The sequence below is a fragment of the Maylandia zebra genome, linkage group LG18 (assembly GCF_041146795.1).
Source record: "Maylandia zebra isolate NMK-2024a linkage group LG18, Mzebra_GT3a, whole genome shotgun sequence".
NCBI classification, from domain to species: Eukaryota; Metazoa; Chordata; class Actinopteri; order Cichliformes; family Cichlidae; genus Maylandia; species Maylandia zebra.
The window spans coordinates 11,584,237-11,599,230 of NC_135184.1; the positions used below are offsets into that span (position 1 = coordinate 11,584,237).

General features: G+C 38.9%; 1 protein-coding gene across 4 annotated transcripts in view; it reads right to left on the minus strand.

Annotated features, from left to right (window-relative positions):
- LOC101468886 (guanine nucleotide exchange factor VAV3) overlaps window positions 1-14,994 on the minus strand; it is a 50,072-nt gene that overhangs the window by 16,223 nt on the left and 18,855 nt on the right. For all 4 annotated transcript variants that reach the window (XM_076876949.1, XM_023155067.3, XM_076876950.1 and 1 more), the window contains exons 11-20: window positions 13,973-14,041; window positions 13,422-13,508; window positions 12,112-12,197; window positions 11,493-11,625; window positions 7,959-8,068; window positions 5,982-6,083; window positions 5,400-5,491; window positions 3,974-4,017; window positions 2,969-2,993; window positions 1,457-1,587 (exon numbers count right to left, since the gene is read on the minus strand). In XM_076876949.1, coding sequence (XP_076733064.1) covers window positions 1,457-1,587; window positions 2,969-2,993; window positions 3,974-4,017; window positions 5,400-5,491; window positions 5,982-6,083; window positions 7,959-8,068; window positions 11,493-11,625; window positions 12,112-12,197; window positions 13,422-13,508; window positions 13,973-14,041 — 879 coding nt within the window. The remainder of the gene's footprint in view (window positions 1-1,456; window positions 1,588-2,968; window positions 2,994-3,973; window positions 4,018-5,399; window positions 5,492-5,981; window positions 6,084-7,958; window positions 8,069-11,492; window positions 11,626-12,111; window positions 12,198-13,421; window positions 13,509-13,972; window positions 14,042-14,994) is intronic.

The window sequence follows — 14,994 nt, forward strand, 5'->3', positions numbered from 1 at the left end:
CCAACCCCTCTTGGATAAGAGGCAAAAAAAACCCTAAAGAAGTCCAGTTTCTTTCTTTTCAATTTCTGAAGGCTGCCAATACCAGGATGCCAATGAATCTACACAGTCCTGATAGATGGTAAACTTCCGTAAAAGAATTTCTTGAAACATGCATTCACACCACTTGAAAACTTGTACAGTCATATTACAATAAGGTTGATTACAATAAGGCGGGTGTTGATAAACCTGGAAACTGCTTGTGTAGCCACTTCTCCCTGCTTTCATAGAGTGCTTTAAAAAATTCTGTGTCAGTGCATGTGTGGAAACCAGCTTCATATTTAAACCAATGGAAAAAAAATGATACAAACATAACAGGAATCCGCTTATCAAATACTGCTCCACTGTTGGTTATAAAGTCAACAGGACAGCTTTTAGTTAAGCTATTTACATTATCATTATGCAGAGCTCAGGAATACACAAATGTGTTTTATCAGATAATTCCTGTGATTATCCCCTTCCAACATGCAGGGTTACCATGGTAGCAAACAATGCAGTGCCATCAGGTCTGTGGCATGACATTCTGGTCGCTGCTCTATCAGCTTACATGAAGTCTCATGGCATTCATGTCCTCACCCTCCACTATGTGCTCTGTCACAACAGAGAGAAACATGAAGCACAGGAAATCGGGCTAACTGCCTACTTCCAGCTGCGCTGTTGGCAAAGACTGCAGTACGATTGGACCTGTACCAGAGGAGAAGGATGAGGCTTTAGCACCAAAATAAAGCAGAGTGAGAAAAAGCTAAGGAGGCTGCCGGAAGACCCCAGATAAATCGCCATCCCTTCAAAAATAGAAAAGGTCAAATGCTCTCAACCGCTGGCTGACCTCGTGAGATGGTTGTTAATGTGCCGGTCCCCGAGGTTGCACACCACCATTAGAACGTCCTCCAGAGCCTGAGCTGTATGCCGTTTTATTGTTTCGCCGTGGCAGTCAATTAATCAAGTGGAGCCACTAATTGGTTAGATCATCTGATGTAGCCTCTAATTCAATCTAAAGAGTGAAAGAACAGCCAAATAACCCGTTTGTAATGTAACAGGGGTCCAGTGAAGCTCATACAAATCTTCAGCTGATATTTTTAATTGGAGCTGACCTCATCATACTGTCACATTTGCGGCTCACCTGATAGGACACCCGATGTGATGAACAACAACAATGCAATTAGTGATTTATAGCAAACGGCGGCCAAAGGGAGATAAATTGTTGAAGTCACCACATTAATCTACATTTTTGAAAGCTTTTCTGTCACCTAACGGCATCATCCAGCATTAAAGGAAGATGTAACATACAGCACAGATTCAAAGTCATGACAGTGCAAAGACATTGCGTGCACCACACCAAACCTAGTCAGCCATAACATGTTACTTTTTCATAGAGTCACAGATGTTGAGATAAAACAAGGTTGAGCTGAGTGACACGCACCTGCCACCAAGAGCTGTGCAAGTCGGCAAACATCAGTTCAATGATATCCCCCACGTGAATGCTCAGTGGGGGCGCACACTGAGAAGAGGGGATGCCACTGTAGTCTCTGATCACAACCATCCTGGGCAAACCTAGCAGACAGGGAGCGTAAAGACATTAACACTCAAAATTAGAAACATTTTGTGTGACTTTTTTGAGCAACATAGAGAACTAATACATTGTGATCATTCATTTTATTTAAGGGATATAAATAGTGCAGCTACATGACCGAGAAATGTCATGAAAAAGGTGCTTTTGGTTGATTGCTCAACAAGCAGACCTGGGCTATGCAGTGAAAGATATGAGAAAATACACCTTTTTTTGGGGAAATTCAAGTGAACCACCCATTCCATCATTTTATCCACTTTCACCACTAAAATGCCCAAAATAAATTTCCTGTATTCTTCTTACCCTGAAGGTTTAAGCACATTCTCTAACCTGATGTGTAACAGGTACATAACTACACAATTGATGACAGTGGATTCTGTCAATTTTGATAACAGCCTAAACCATCATACTGTCACTATTCTCAAAAGCAACAATTTGCCATTGCAGGAAATTCATCTCTTTGATTCCTGAATGGCTCAGTACCAATCTTTCCACGGCATGGCAGACAAATACAGCCATGAGCACGGGGCTAAGGCTAAGACTAAATACCCCTGCCAACTTAAAAGACACAGCCACTTACTCTCTCCTGACTCACACATCTAGACTTCTCAGTCGCATCTCCCTTCCAGCCACAACTGCCTTGCAAACCAGCCTGGGGAAACTATTAGCTGGCTCTGACCTCAGATGAATGGAATATCTCACATTCATGTTTTTAATAAGAACAATAAGCACAGATGTCTTTCTCATAAAGGCCCTTATGGAAATTGATTTATCACAAAGGCACAGCTCAGCAGTTGAGGCTGAGGCATATAGACTGCTGGAAGTGTTTTTCTGCCGACATTTCTCCTGCCATGGTTCTCATAATGATTCCACCCACACCAATTCATCTCGGTGCTGTCTAGAGTTTAAGCATCACGGCATGAAGTGAGAAAGAGGTTTCTGTGGTCTGGTTAAGGATTTCTTCTGCATTCTATTATTCATTGGTTATTCTTGCTTAAGTATATTTGTCAAGAGGAAACTGTTGCTGTTCATTACCTCCCTTTAAACACTGCATGCATGTGAGCAAAAGAGATTTGAGTATTTGTGCAGAAGTGCATTTCTAAGGAAGAATCTTGAGGATTTTTTGTGGCCAAAAAAAGAAGCATTTCAGTTGAGTAATATGTGATCAAAAGCGAATCACAGCATTGAAGGGTTAGCTTTAAACCACCCTCTATCTGTTACAAAACTCACTCTGGCCTGTGACTAACCATCTCCTTTTCATCCTGTCTGCGTTTCTGTTTTGCTACAGAAGTGAGATGAAAGAAGCTTAAGAGGTACCACGTAAAGCCCTTAGCAGGTTCACAAAAGTGGTCAAGCCATACTGACCTGGGTCCGCTGGTGTTGTGTTGTCCTGTGAATGGAAAGAGAAAGCAAGATGCAAGAGAGAGAAAAGAGCATGAAACCAAGAAAGGAAGAAAGAAATATGGAGGAAGGAAAAGATTGATAAATATAGAGGTAGAGGTTTCTTACTCCCTGTGTAGGATCAGCCTGACCTGCACAGTGAGTCACATTCTTAATACATCATTCTGTGAGTGTTCTATTTTTAAGGTGGTTAGTTAAACAATATGAAAAGTTAAAGACGGAAATCAAGAGTAAATTGTCAAGGTTTCATCTTTTTAGTATAATAACCAAATAAAAACTGTAAAAGACATAAATATTGTATTATTTTATCCTTGTTATGACTACAATAGATTGTCTGCAAATTATGTGGACACAATGTCTTTATTCTGCAATTGCAGTTGAAGAAGGAGAATGAAACTTGGCCATTTAAGGATATTTTTGAGGATTTTCTGCATAAACAGTTGGCTGTTACGTGCCACAGATTTAGCTATGGACTCCTATACTTCTTAATTGAGGCTCTGTTTCAAAGTTGACACATAAAGACTGCCATCTAAATAGTCAATAAAGACTAAACTGGCGAGATACACCAGCTGCTGTGATTGGACAGCTGTTACATGCTAGTGCTCTGCCTTGTATTTCATTCAAATTGTAGGCGCTACACTCTGTACAAGTCTTTCAATTAAGGAGAGTCTTTAAATCAGTGTAATGTTGCTGCAAGACGAGGAACAATAAAATTACCACTTAAGCAAAGTTTTCAAAAGGGAGTTGACATTTGTATACCAACATCTTTTATCAACTTAACAAGTGTAAACTGTTCACTAGTATGACCAACTCACTGGAATATCAGTTTACATGGGCACAAAATCATTCCTCACTTATATGTGTCCATAGATGAGAGTGCTTTTGTGCTCGGCGCTACAGTTCATCTGTCTCCATAATTATGTTAGCTTAAGTGTCTAAGTCACAGAAGAGAAACAGACCGGGTCTTACCTTGGGTCTCAACTTGACAGGCTCTGCAGTGAGGTGAAGAACAGCTACAGTGAGAGGAATACAATATGAGTGCGTGGTGGCTTTCTGACATGCAACCTCAGCTGTCAACCTCTGCTAGCCCTCATCATGCCTCTGAATGCATAAAGACCACAGCACTTCTGTTAAGAAGGCTTGTCAAAGGCCTCAGCTAGCTTTAGCCAGCCTGTGCATTCAAGGAGAGTAAAGAACTCAAACTACAGCACCAGAATGGTGACACAGGCCCACAACTAGACATAGGAATAAGATTCAGCAAGTACTAAATGAAGCAAACAATTATATATGTAATATATATAATTATATGTAATATAAATATTTGTAATTTGCTACTTTGTTTGCTACTTTGCTACTAATACAGAATTTAGATTTTCCTTCAGGGAGAAATAATCTGTACCTTTTCAGAGGAGTAACAGTGTGTGAAAAACTAAGTACATCGAATTAATCGGTAGCCTTTAGAGCTACCTTTAGCAGCAACAACTTTAAATGACTGGTTTATCTCACATCATTGTGGAGGATTTTTGGCTCCCTGTTGTTCACAGCATTATTTCAGTTCACTGAGATTGTGCATTTCAGTCAGGTTGAGGTCTGCACTTTGACTGGGCCAACTTCATTTCTTATTCAGCCATTCTATTGGAAATCTGCTCATGTTCTGGGGATCATTGTCCTCTTAGATGACCCAGTTTTGGTCATTTCATCATTTTCATCAGCATTATGGCCAAACATCTCCATCTTGTCTGTCCAAAGGATACCGCTCCAGAAGTTACAAACCTAAGCCATGCTGCCATGTTCTTTTTAGAGAAAAGGTGCTTTTTCTTGTCAACTCTCCCAAAGGAGCCATACTCATTTAGTCTTTTCCAATCGTAAAAAGGTGATGTGTCTCTGAGATGTGTCTCTTGGGGTTCTGTTTTGGGTTGGGTTTGTTTTTTCAAAATTTCTCTTGGGTATTAAACGGTCTGATCTTGACCTTGAATTTGCCACTCCTGAGAAGATTGTGGCATTGTGTTAAGACAAAGATGATGAGTTAATTAAGTTCCTTTGATTAGCAGCAACTGGCTTCTACTTTCTCTCTTAATTCTTATAGCAGCAGTTTAGGTGTACTTAGATTTTTCACATGACTGTGAAAATCCACATGGCTGTAAATTTTCTATACAGTTGCAAATCTGGTACGAGTGTTTTATACCAGAAAAAAACTCAAAAGAGTGACCAAACTGTTAAAAGGACTTTCTCTAAGGAGCACAAATGTGCTCAGTCGACTTCATGGGTTTTTTTGCCTTTTAGATGTTTATATTTTGTGTGTTTTTAATCAAAACTGTGGCATGATGGTGATGACAAGGGTCACCCAAAATGTGGGATTGAGCAAAACAATTGGTTTGAGAGGTTTTTCTCTCACCTGTTCTCCCACAGACTCCCAGTCGACCCAGACACTCTTTATGAGCCCCCAGGCCACATTTTAGACAGAGATAACCCTGGTTAAAGATGCCCCTGGAGACAACACAGAATATATTTCATGTACAACAGCGCCCTTATAAGAAACACACTGACATTTAGAATTTGCTCTGAACACCCTCAAGATAAGAGGAATGGTACAGCACGTACCATTCAGCTTTAAAACTGATGATTTCTGTCAAACACTGAGATTCAATTCAGTATCATGTTCTTGATAAAATAATACTACTAACAATTAAACTAAGCTCATTTCAAAATAACCTTCTTTTCCCCAGAAAAAGTGACTGAAAGCCAAAATATATAATGGGTCATTATGTTCCTTCATGCATTCAATGGAAAAAAGATTTGAAAGTTATCTTAAGAGAGCTATCAGTGAAATAACACATGATGGTTTGCTATCTTTGAGCTATTCATGTAGTTCGAGTTCATGGCAACCCTGTTTCAGGTACACAAGTGTTTGAACTTCATCCCAAAAACATAATCATCTAAAAAAAAACAAAAAGAGCTCACTGACAATTAATCTTACCTAAGCAAAAGATGACAGAAGCTGCAGGAAGTGATCCTTTCAAACGTGTGCATCTTAAAATGGTGGGAGTTGTGGGTGGCCTTCTCCGGTCGGATATTTGATCTAAGACAAAGAAAAATGAGCAAAACGTTGCTTAAACACTAAAATGAACTAGCAGCTCTGCATGGTTGTGCTTAACCAGAGCGCGTTAATGCTAACAAGCATGCATGTGAATATGGTTACGATCACAATGCTACCATATGCTTTGTGGCTTTCATGTTTACCACAACCTCTATTGTAAGCTGTTTCACATATGAGTGTTCTGAAAATGCTGAAACAATCAGGTTAGAGCTTGTCCAAAGTTGTCCTTCCTCACATGTAGCACACAGTAGAAGCTAGCACATGTCAGCCACATTATTACTGAAATATTCTGTTTTTTTAGCCAAGTACTGGCCAGTACTTGAATGCTGTGACCACAACATTGCCTGCTCTACTGTGAAATTGAACACCTGACATACTTTGTTTGAAGAAGTCGACAGGTTAAACCACCTAAAATGGTTCCCATGCACCTTTTTCAGGTAGGCTTAAAAAAAATCCAGAGCTGCATTGAATATGCACAAACAGCTTTAGTTAAACGTGTGAGGATGCTAATATTTGCTAATTGTCTCTAAACACAAACTACAGCCCCAGGATCATGCTGCTCATATGGCTAAAAACATGTAAGAACTACGTTTGTATGAGTGGGCGTCTCAGTAGTGGGAACAATTTTCTTCCTGTTTACTCAAATACAATTCATTCTTAATAATTTCTTCATCAACTAAACAGAGCAACTTTGTTGGGGAAGAACAATCTTTAGTTTATTCCTTCAGCTGATTGAAATAAAAGCAATTTTACCTACAGTGCACGCATCCGAATAAATGAAGAGGACTTGAATGAGCCCAGGCAAATCTAATTTTGATCTGCATGTGTGTATCTGCACCATGAGAGGTGGAAACGTGAATAGCAGGAATAGGCAGCCTTTCTGGAACGTGAATAGACACACAAAACATTTTTGTATTAAACACGCCATCCAGAAGCCACTTAGACTGAGTGCTCCCATAAGTGAGTCCTTCATCAAAAGCCCACATCCTCTTAGGTAGGTACAATTTTCACTTTTTGAATTGGCCCCTTCTGGTGTCATTACTCAATGCACAGAGGCACAAGTCGCTGTTTTCAGGTGCAAACCCTGCCCGTGCGGCAAAACAGTTTTAAACCTGGGGTGAAAATGGATACAGCCTTTTCTTTTAAATTTTGGAAATTACACATTCAGTTTTTAGTGCCAGGGGCTTAATGGTAATGGAAGTGTAGAAATTCATACGTCACTGCATAAAGTTTAAGTTCAAGGAAAGACAGAGAAGTACTAAAACTGCACATTGTGTACTGTACAATTTGCATTGCTGGTACAGTAAACATATCAAGAATACTTTCACCGAGAAGTTTATTTAGAAAGGCCACAGCATACAGTTGGGTTTCACATATATATACAACCCCAACAAAAAAACATTTGTTCAGTCAGAGTGTGATGTCAAAACAAGACAGTATTCTTCCAAATCAACATAAAATAGGATGTGGATGGGATATCTGCCCGCAAAAGCTTCCTACTGTTACAAAATAATATGAAAGATATATCTCCATAAAGCACTGATTTGAAAAACCATCGAGGCAGAGTGACTTCTTTGTAGTTCTGCAGGTCTCTGGAACAGTTTATGTGCAGCTGTATATGTGTGTGTGAGTGTGTTATCTTACTGTTGTCAGCAGTGTGTGCTTGGTAACAGCTAAGACCTGATCAAACAGTGCACATGAAAGAGTCAACACCTCTTTTGGCCTTGGAATAACACACATGCAAACAAAGACAAATAAACAGCGTACACACCCACGCATAAGACCAGTGTGATTACGTGTCTGCAGCACGGCTACCAAACTGTCACCGCTGTGGTGTTCATGTCTCTGTATACTTACATGGCCATTTCAAACTGATCCAGCCACTTCTTCTTCAGCTCTCTGGTCTTAAAAAAGAGTTCAAAGCCCGTGTGCCCCTGCTGGTGTGTCACATAGAACCCGTAGCACCACTGTGGGGTTCAAGAAGAAGGAAATAATCAAATTCACTAGTGTGTTTTGTTTTCTTTTTCTTTCTGATGCATTTTGGGTGCAGAAGCATTTATGTGTGGGGCTAAACTGACTAAATGTATACAGGAATAATTACCTCACAGAATCAACACTTTCGTGGCGGGGGACACAGTAGTTTGGTTGGTGAAAATCTTTCTTCACAGCAAGAACAAACTTTTCATCTATGTCATAAATCCCCAATACCATGACAGGTTGTTGCAATGTAGTTATCCGTTTAACTGTAAATAGTGCATCGTGCTCTGTAATTGGGATGGATGCATTGTCTGAAATACCAGAGAATGACTACTGAGCTACTGGCTGTTAAAACAGCTGAATAAAAACCTTCAGGGAAAATAAAATACACCCAAGTAAACTCTGAGTGACTCCATCCGATGCTGTTGTTTTACTGGCTATCATATATTCCAGTTTGTGAGTTTGTATTCAAGTTAGGAATGCAGATGCCCACACGGTCTTTTGTCAAGCTGAAATTATTGCTACACATACGATAATAATAAAATAGCGCTTCATTTTTGGAAAACATGTTTATAGGCCTTTTTTTCTTTTTTATGAAAAAAACAGGACAATTTTTACATTATTAAATATGAAACTCAAGTCGAGAGACAGTCACCTTAGCTTCAGTTAGTCTACACTCATTTTTTAATTTAGACTATAATTCAATTCAATTTACTTATATGCCATCTGCTGCAACTATAGTTCTGACTATACATTCATACAGTACTTTAGAAACCAATGCAGGCACAGTGACACCGTCTGCACATTGACAGACCTCGGGGGTCCAAACCTGCCCAATAAAGTCCTTGGGGCCCCTCTAGTGAGACCAGTGACACTTGAGTTGTAAGTTACACAAACCCATACAAAGTGGCAATGAAAAACTAAAGACTCATATTGCTGATAAGCTGCAGTGTGAGTTCAATCGATTCAGCTCCCAGTAGTTGCTTCTAAGTGAGGACGATGGGCAGGTCAGACTTTGAGAACTACCCCTTATCTCGCTTTAAAACTAGCTTGTGAAGCTGTTTCACTCAAAAACTACAAATACGTTGGAAATGTGTTGAGGACACTGTGTGCTCACAGTCGTTGGTGATTTCCCTGATCCATTTCTGCACCTACAGAAAATGTCTCTCTTTTCTTTTTTCTATTTTGCCTCTGCAATCAAAGACAACCATGTTTGCACTGTTATAACTATAGCTACATTTATCTATGATTGTACTGCATGTATGTGCCAGTGCAAGTACAAGTGCAATTTTTTTGTTTTCATGAAAAAGCAAAGTCACTTGAGCCAAATGCCCCCTCCCCCCCCCCCCCCCCCCCCCCCCCTGTCAAAGTTGCCTGTCCAGTTCATGTGGTCTGTTGCCAAGCTTGCACATGCAAGGAAACCTCCTGCTGTGAAGTGACAGTGCTAACCACTGCAACCAGAAGTGCTACAGACACAGTGCTTCTAGTGTATGTGATAAGTCGATCAGGATTAGCTTCATATCTGCCATACAGACATAAGAGTGGTGCCTGTACTGCAGTATAGGGGAAATAAACCCATTCACCAAAATGCCAAATTCTTCCTTTATTGTTCCATCACACACGAGCCATGTCTAAAGAAAATAAGCACATTAAGAAATGGGTGCTATTCCTCGTCACCAGCATTTATGCCTTGTATCTGACCAAGACAACTAAGGGCTTACTGAATCATGGTAATCTCAAAATATCTAAAATACAGTCTGGGTTTAATTTTATTTAGCATCATTTTGAACCACCTTGTAATTTGTAATCTTGCCAATCACACATTTCTTTTAGTTCAAACAATGACATGACAAGATAGACAAAAAGAGGAAGAGCACAGAGAAAGGTTTAGAGAAGCAGTGACAAGAGGACAAGCAGATTGTTGGTATGACAGAAGAGAAGAAGATGATGAAGGTGGAGAAGAAAAAGACAAAGAATGACAAGGCAAAAAGAAATGCAGACACCACCCTTCTAACATAAAGCCATAACGCTTTTATCAGTCTCCACTGACGTCTTTGTGCCAAGATGGCTGCCACCAGCCTCACAGATCAGTGCATCAAGAGAGCAGCAGCAATAAGATTTTAACACGTGCTCTGCACAGAGAGTACTGAATGACTTAAGCTGTGTTAACATTGAGACAGAGCGTTCTTAGAGAAACTAGAAAGCTTCGGAAAGTCCTAAATTTCAGAACATAACTTCTAGGCCAGAAACCAGCCAGCTATACCAGATCTTGACCACGTCTTCTGAATTTTAAACTGACAACTGTTTGCTTGTTGTCTTCAGAAGCATATTCAATTAATCAGCTATCCTCAAATGCATTTTTTTTTCAACCACTAGCTACTAAATAGCTCCACAGCAGCACTTTCAGTTTAAGTGCCTTGCTCATGGGTCCATTAAGGGACTTTTTAAATCATTTCCCAAACCTCTTGGCTTTTTCAAGTCTAATCTGCTTCAGCTGATTGTATCATATTTAATAACAGGAAAGGTGGTTGGGCTTTACCTGTCTGTGACTGGCTCTGAAAAGTCCTGAGAGTTTCTGAGTGTTAAATCATTGATAACCGTGAGGGTGCTCGGTGGTCACAGCGCTCAATGAAATCTACCAAAAAATGGGCTGTAGCTTTAAATGGCCTCGGAGGATTGCGCACATCCTTCACCTGATATTAATATCGCTGTCTTGTGTGTTCATGGGGGTAGGTACAGAGTATCTCTTTCTCTGACTATTAGCTTTTGGGTGCAAGTCTTGCGACAAAGAAATTCTTACACATGTGTCTGTGTCATTTTGTGCAGCATTAAATAAAGGTCGTATGTGATTGATGGAGCTTTAGGTTGAAAGCAGGATAAAAATGACGGGTAGAAATGTATCCGACCGTGTTAAGAATCATTAAGGGGTTTATGTCACTGCATGTTTCAGACGAGATTTTTAATTCAGAAATATTGAATAATCCTATCTAAAATATACCAATCACTGTCAAACGGAAAATAGACAATAGAGTAAATGAGGATGATAATAGTCTCTTTGAGAAAAACCACAGAGCCATTTCATTCTGGCAAGCTGTCACTTTCACATTAGCAATCAGCAGCAGAGTGAGAAGACACCATCTGTGGGCATACATCAACAAGACATCAACAAGTCCACTCCACTACAATACGGCCTGCAAATGTTCCCACAAGCCGAAAGATAGCATCGTGTGTAAACTGTATGCACCTTACGGGCTTCTACATCCGTGTTTGCCAAAAAACAAATAAACGCTACAGCCAAACTGAATGACAACATTCCTTAGTGTATTCATTAGCGTAATTTACAGACAGATAAAGATCCATTTCACAATAAAAGATGACACAATAAAAATACTAATATAGTACACCGTGTCTGACCTTTTTACCCTCTCTGTCAGGCGTGGGGTTGTTTGTGATCTTGAAGTAGTTGAGGTCGAGTATGTCTTTCATCTCATAGTTGTCTCCTCTTCGCTTGCAAACAATGACGGCCACATCAAATAAAAAGATGTGCCTATGAAATAAGAAGACAGAGTGTTACATTGCTTCATTATTAACATGAGTATATATGTCACGTACAGTTGTTGCAAAGTAGGTTTGTTTTTATTGTTGTTACTTTCTTGCCTTAGAGGTTAAGAAAGCTGACACCAGTATTTGGCTTAACTCTGAAGGTAAATATATCAGATACCACAGTTTTAGTCTGACGTTTTCTTGGATGCCTGAAAGTGTTTGTATCCCACAACTTTTGTTGTAGGGTAGGGTTCTTTTTTGTTGCCAACAAAACAAGAACCCTATGACCCCAAGTCAGTAAACTCAATATTGCTGATTCTTTCTTTCTTTTTTTTATTTACAAAAATGAAACCAACTTATTTTCACTCCAAATTCCACATTTTTCTGAAAATTTGAAAACCATTTCATTAAAATTAATTTAACATGCATGTGTTTCCTGTCTGCAATCCTAATTTTCCTTCCCAAACAATGAACTTGGAGGTACAACAACCTGTCCTGTTTCTTCTTGTCAACACTGGAGACTATGCGCACCTCTCCATCTCCCTTTGGCCGGCCGTAGGTGACTAGCGGCGTGTTCTGCAAACAAAACACGAAGGAGGTAAAAACGCTAGACTATACACTCTGGAGATCAAGCAACTCTTAAAATGTCAAGGTTCATCTTTCTCAAGGCTTGAAAAACATACAAGGATCATATCTGATTAATTCAACATTTTGATGCAGAACTGGGACCTACCAACTGGAATCCAAGCGAAAGTTGAATTTAAAGAGTTAAAAAGAAGAGAAAAATAAATGAAGATAGTTTGAGAAAGCAAAAGGTTTTAATCACACCTAACAGCTACTTCAGGAATGCAATATATATTCATAAAAGTACCTAAAAGTATACTAATATGAATCAAATCCCCATAAAATATTAACTTCTGCAAATAAATTTTCACATAATATTCACAATAAGACATCAGGTAGGTTTTTGGACATTCAATTGATTAGATCAGTTGATTCCTGCCACCTGATTCACTGATTAAAGTTCATTCATGTGCAATCAGGTCAAGACAAGGATGAGGGTCTTTGTAATCTGACAAGCTCTCTTGTCTCTGCTGCTGGGTTTCACGACTCTCTGTAACCTCCCTGTTTTTTCTTTGACCAGCTTCTCTCAACTACTGAAACCTTCACAAATGTAAAAACATAATTTACATTTTAATGTCAGCGGTAATGCTGAACAATAATATAAATATATTTCAGTGGATGCAGCTAAATTGCATTAATTATCCATAATTATGCAGATTACTTTTAAATCATTCTTATCTAAAATGTTTTATTATCCCATCAGACATTTATTATGATTCTGTTTTTAATCACAGTTGAAAAATCTACAAAAAAAAAGAAAAGTTCTTCACATCTCGCACCTAAGAAGAATGACTGAAATATTTAGTAAGCTATTACCCAATACATTTTCTGTGGATAGTCATCACTGCAGCTCTAAATGGTATTATCTTTCTCTAAATCTCTGATATGGTTTAAGGCGGGATTTTTAAGACCTCAAAGATACATAAAATACACTTTTTACCTCTATTATTAGCCGTATATAGTGGCATCTTTTATCATTGTGCATGTTTGAGCTGAATTCTGTTTCGTGGTGGATTCCCTTAGACTACATTAAATTTAGACAAAGACTGGACTTTTTAAGCACTTGCGAAAACTGAATGTCTTCTAAAAGAAAAAACATGTTGCAGTGATATTTTACACTCTTATGTGGTCAATCCTAACAGCTGCTGCTAATTGTTGAAAAAATCTTTATTTTACCAGGTTTTCAATAGACCTCTGGTACTGGTCGATCTCCCTTAGAGTCTCATTATCTCTCTTCACCTCGTTGACGTACTGAGCCAGGTCCTGACAATACAGACCCACACAGACACAAAAACACACATATTATGCTTTGTAAGTTCAGTCTGAAGGAATTTAAACATGTAAAACAAATCGTTTTGTAAAGATAGTATCATGTCTTTTGTGCTACATTTTGGGGGAAATCGCCCATTTAAAATATCTGCATGTTTCAGTGCTGAGAATTAGATGGGGAGACAAAGTGAATGACAATATTCTCCACACCTTTACTTTAAATGGATAAATGCGTGTTTGTATTGTAGTTTCTTTTTCTTGTTTGTTTCTTCAGTCAGAAAAGCCATCATGTCATGTTGTGTGTGTGTGTGTGTGTGTTTGAGTTTGCTTCCTATTTTTATTTAATAGGTATTGATAGCTGAATGGCACAGACCGTTTATCTGCTGAATCAGCCTGCTTTTGCTAACAGTCTAAAATCACTATGATTACGTACCATTTACCATAAGCACTGCACTTACTTTCATGGCATCAAGAGCGATCTTCAGGTTGCTCTTGTCAGCAGCATCCTGAGTGTGTTTGACTAGCTCCTGTTAGAGAGGAAAAGAAAATAAGTGGCAGACTACATCCACTAACAGAACTACAATTGCATAGGCAAGCACATTTAGCATCACTACATGGATTGATTTTATATTAAGGATCACTTTTAAATTGTATGAAAGACAAGATTCATCCTATACCAAATGGGTCCCTTCATATTCAGAGGACAGCTGTTAAAACATCAGGATAGCATCAGGTAATTAGATAATTATACTCTGAAATCAAAATTAAATGAATGAAGAAAGAAAGGGAGGGTTTCTTTCTTCTGCTTTGTTTCATTTTCAGAGTATATGAAAAAAAAAGCTTCTCGGCAAAGGCTGGTTATGGGATTTATCAAAGTATAAATATCATTTGAAGCAAATGAAGTAAGTTTAATTCTCGTCCATGATCTTTCAGAATGAACAATTAGAAATACAATACTGTGCAAATGTCTTGAGTCGTTCCTCATTACTTTATATTTTACATGGAAAGTGGGATAGTGCAGTGATTCGCTGAAATGTGCAAATATTCATGGAAAGTATACAAAGCAAAACAGTTCTAATGAACATGAAATTTTATATTTGGTAAGATCAACTTTATTTTTCAACACAGCCTAAAATCTTGTGGGCAAGCTTCGGCTGCTGCTGCCTTTTGTTCCATTGTATATGAAGTTGAGTCCACACTGCTTCACTAATGTTGAGGTTTGGGCTCTGAGGAAGCCTATAACTGACAATGTTTGTGTGTTTTCGAATCCAGGTATGCTTTTACTGCATTGGTAGTGTGTTTGGGATCATTTTTATGCTGTTGCAGTTGCTTTTCAAATGGTATTGCGTAGGAGAGCAAATTCTGATGGTACTTTTCTCTGTTTATACTTTCATCAGTTTGACAAGACCCCAACACCATCCATCGCATTTGCCTCCACCAAGTTTTAAAGATGGCTGTAAACACTCACTGTTGCTGTCCC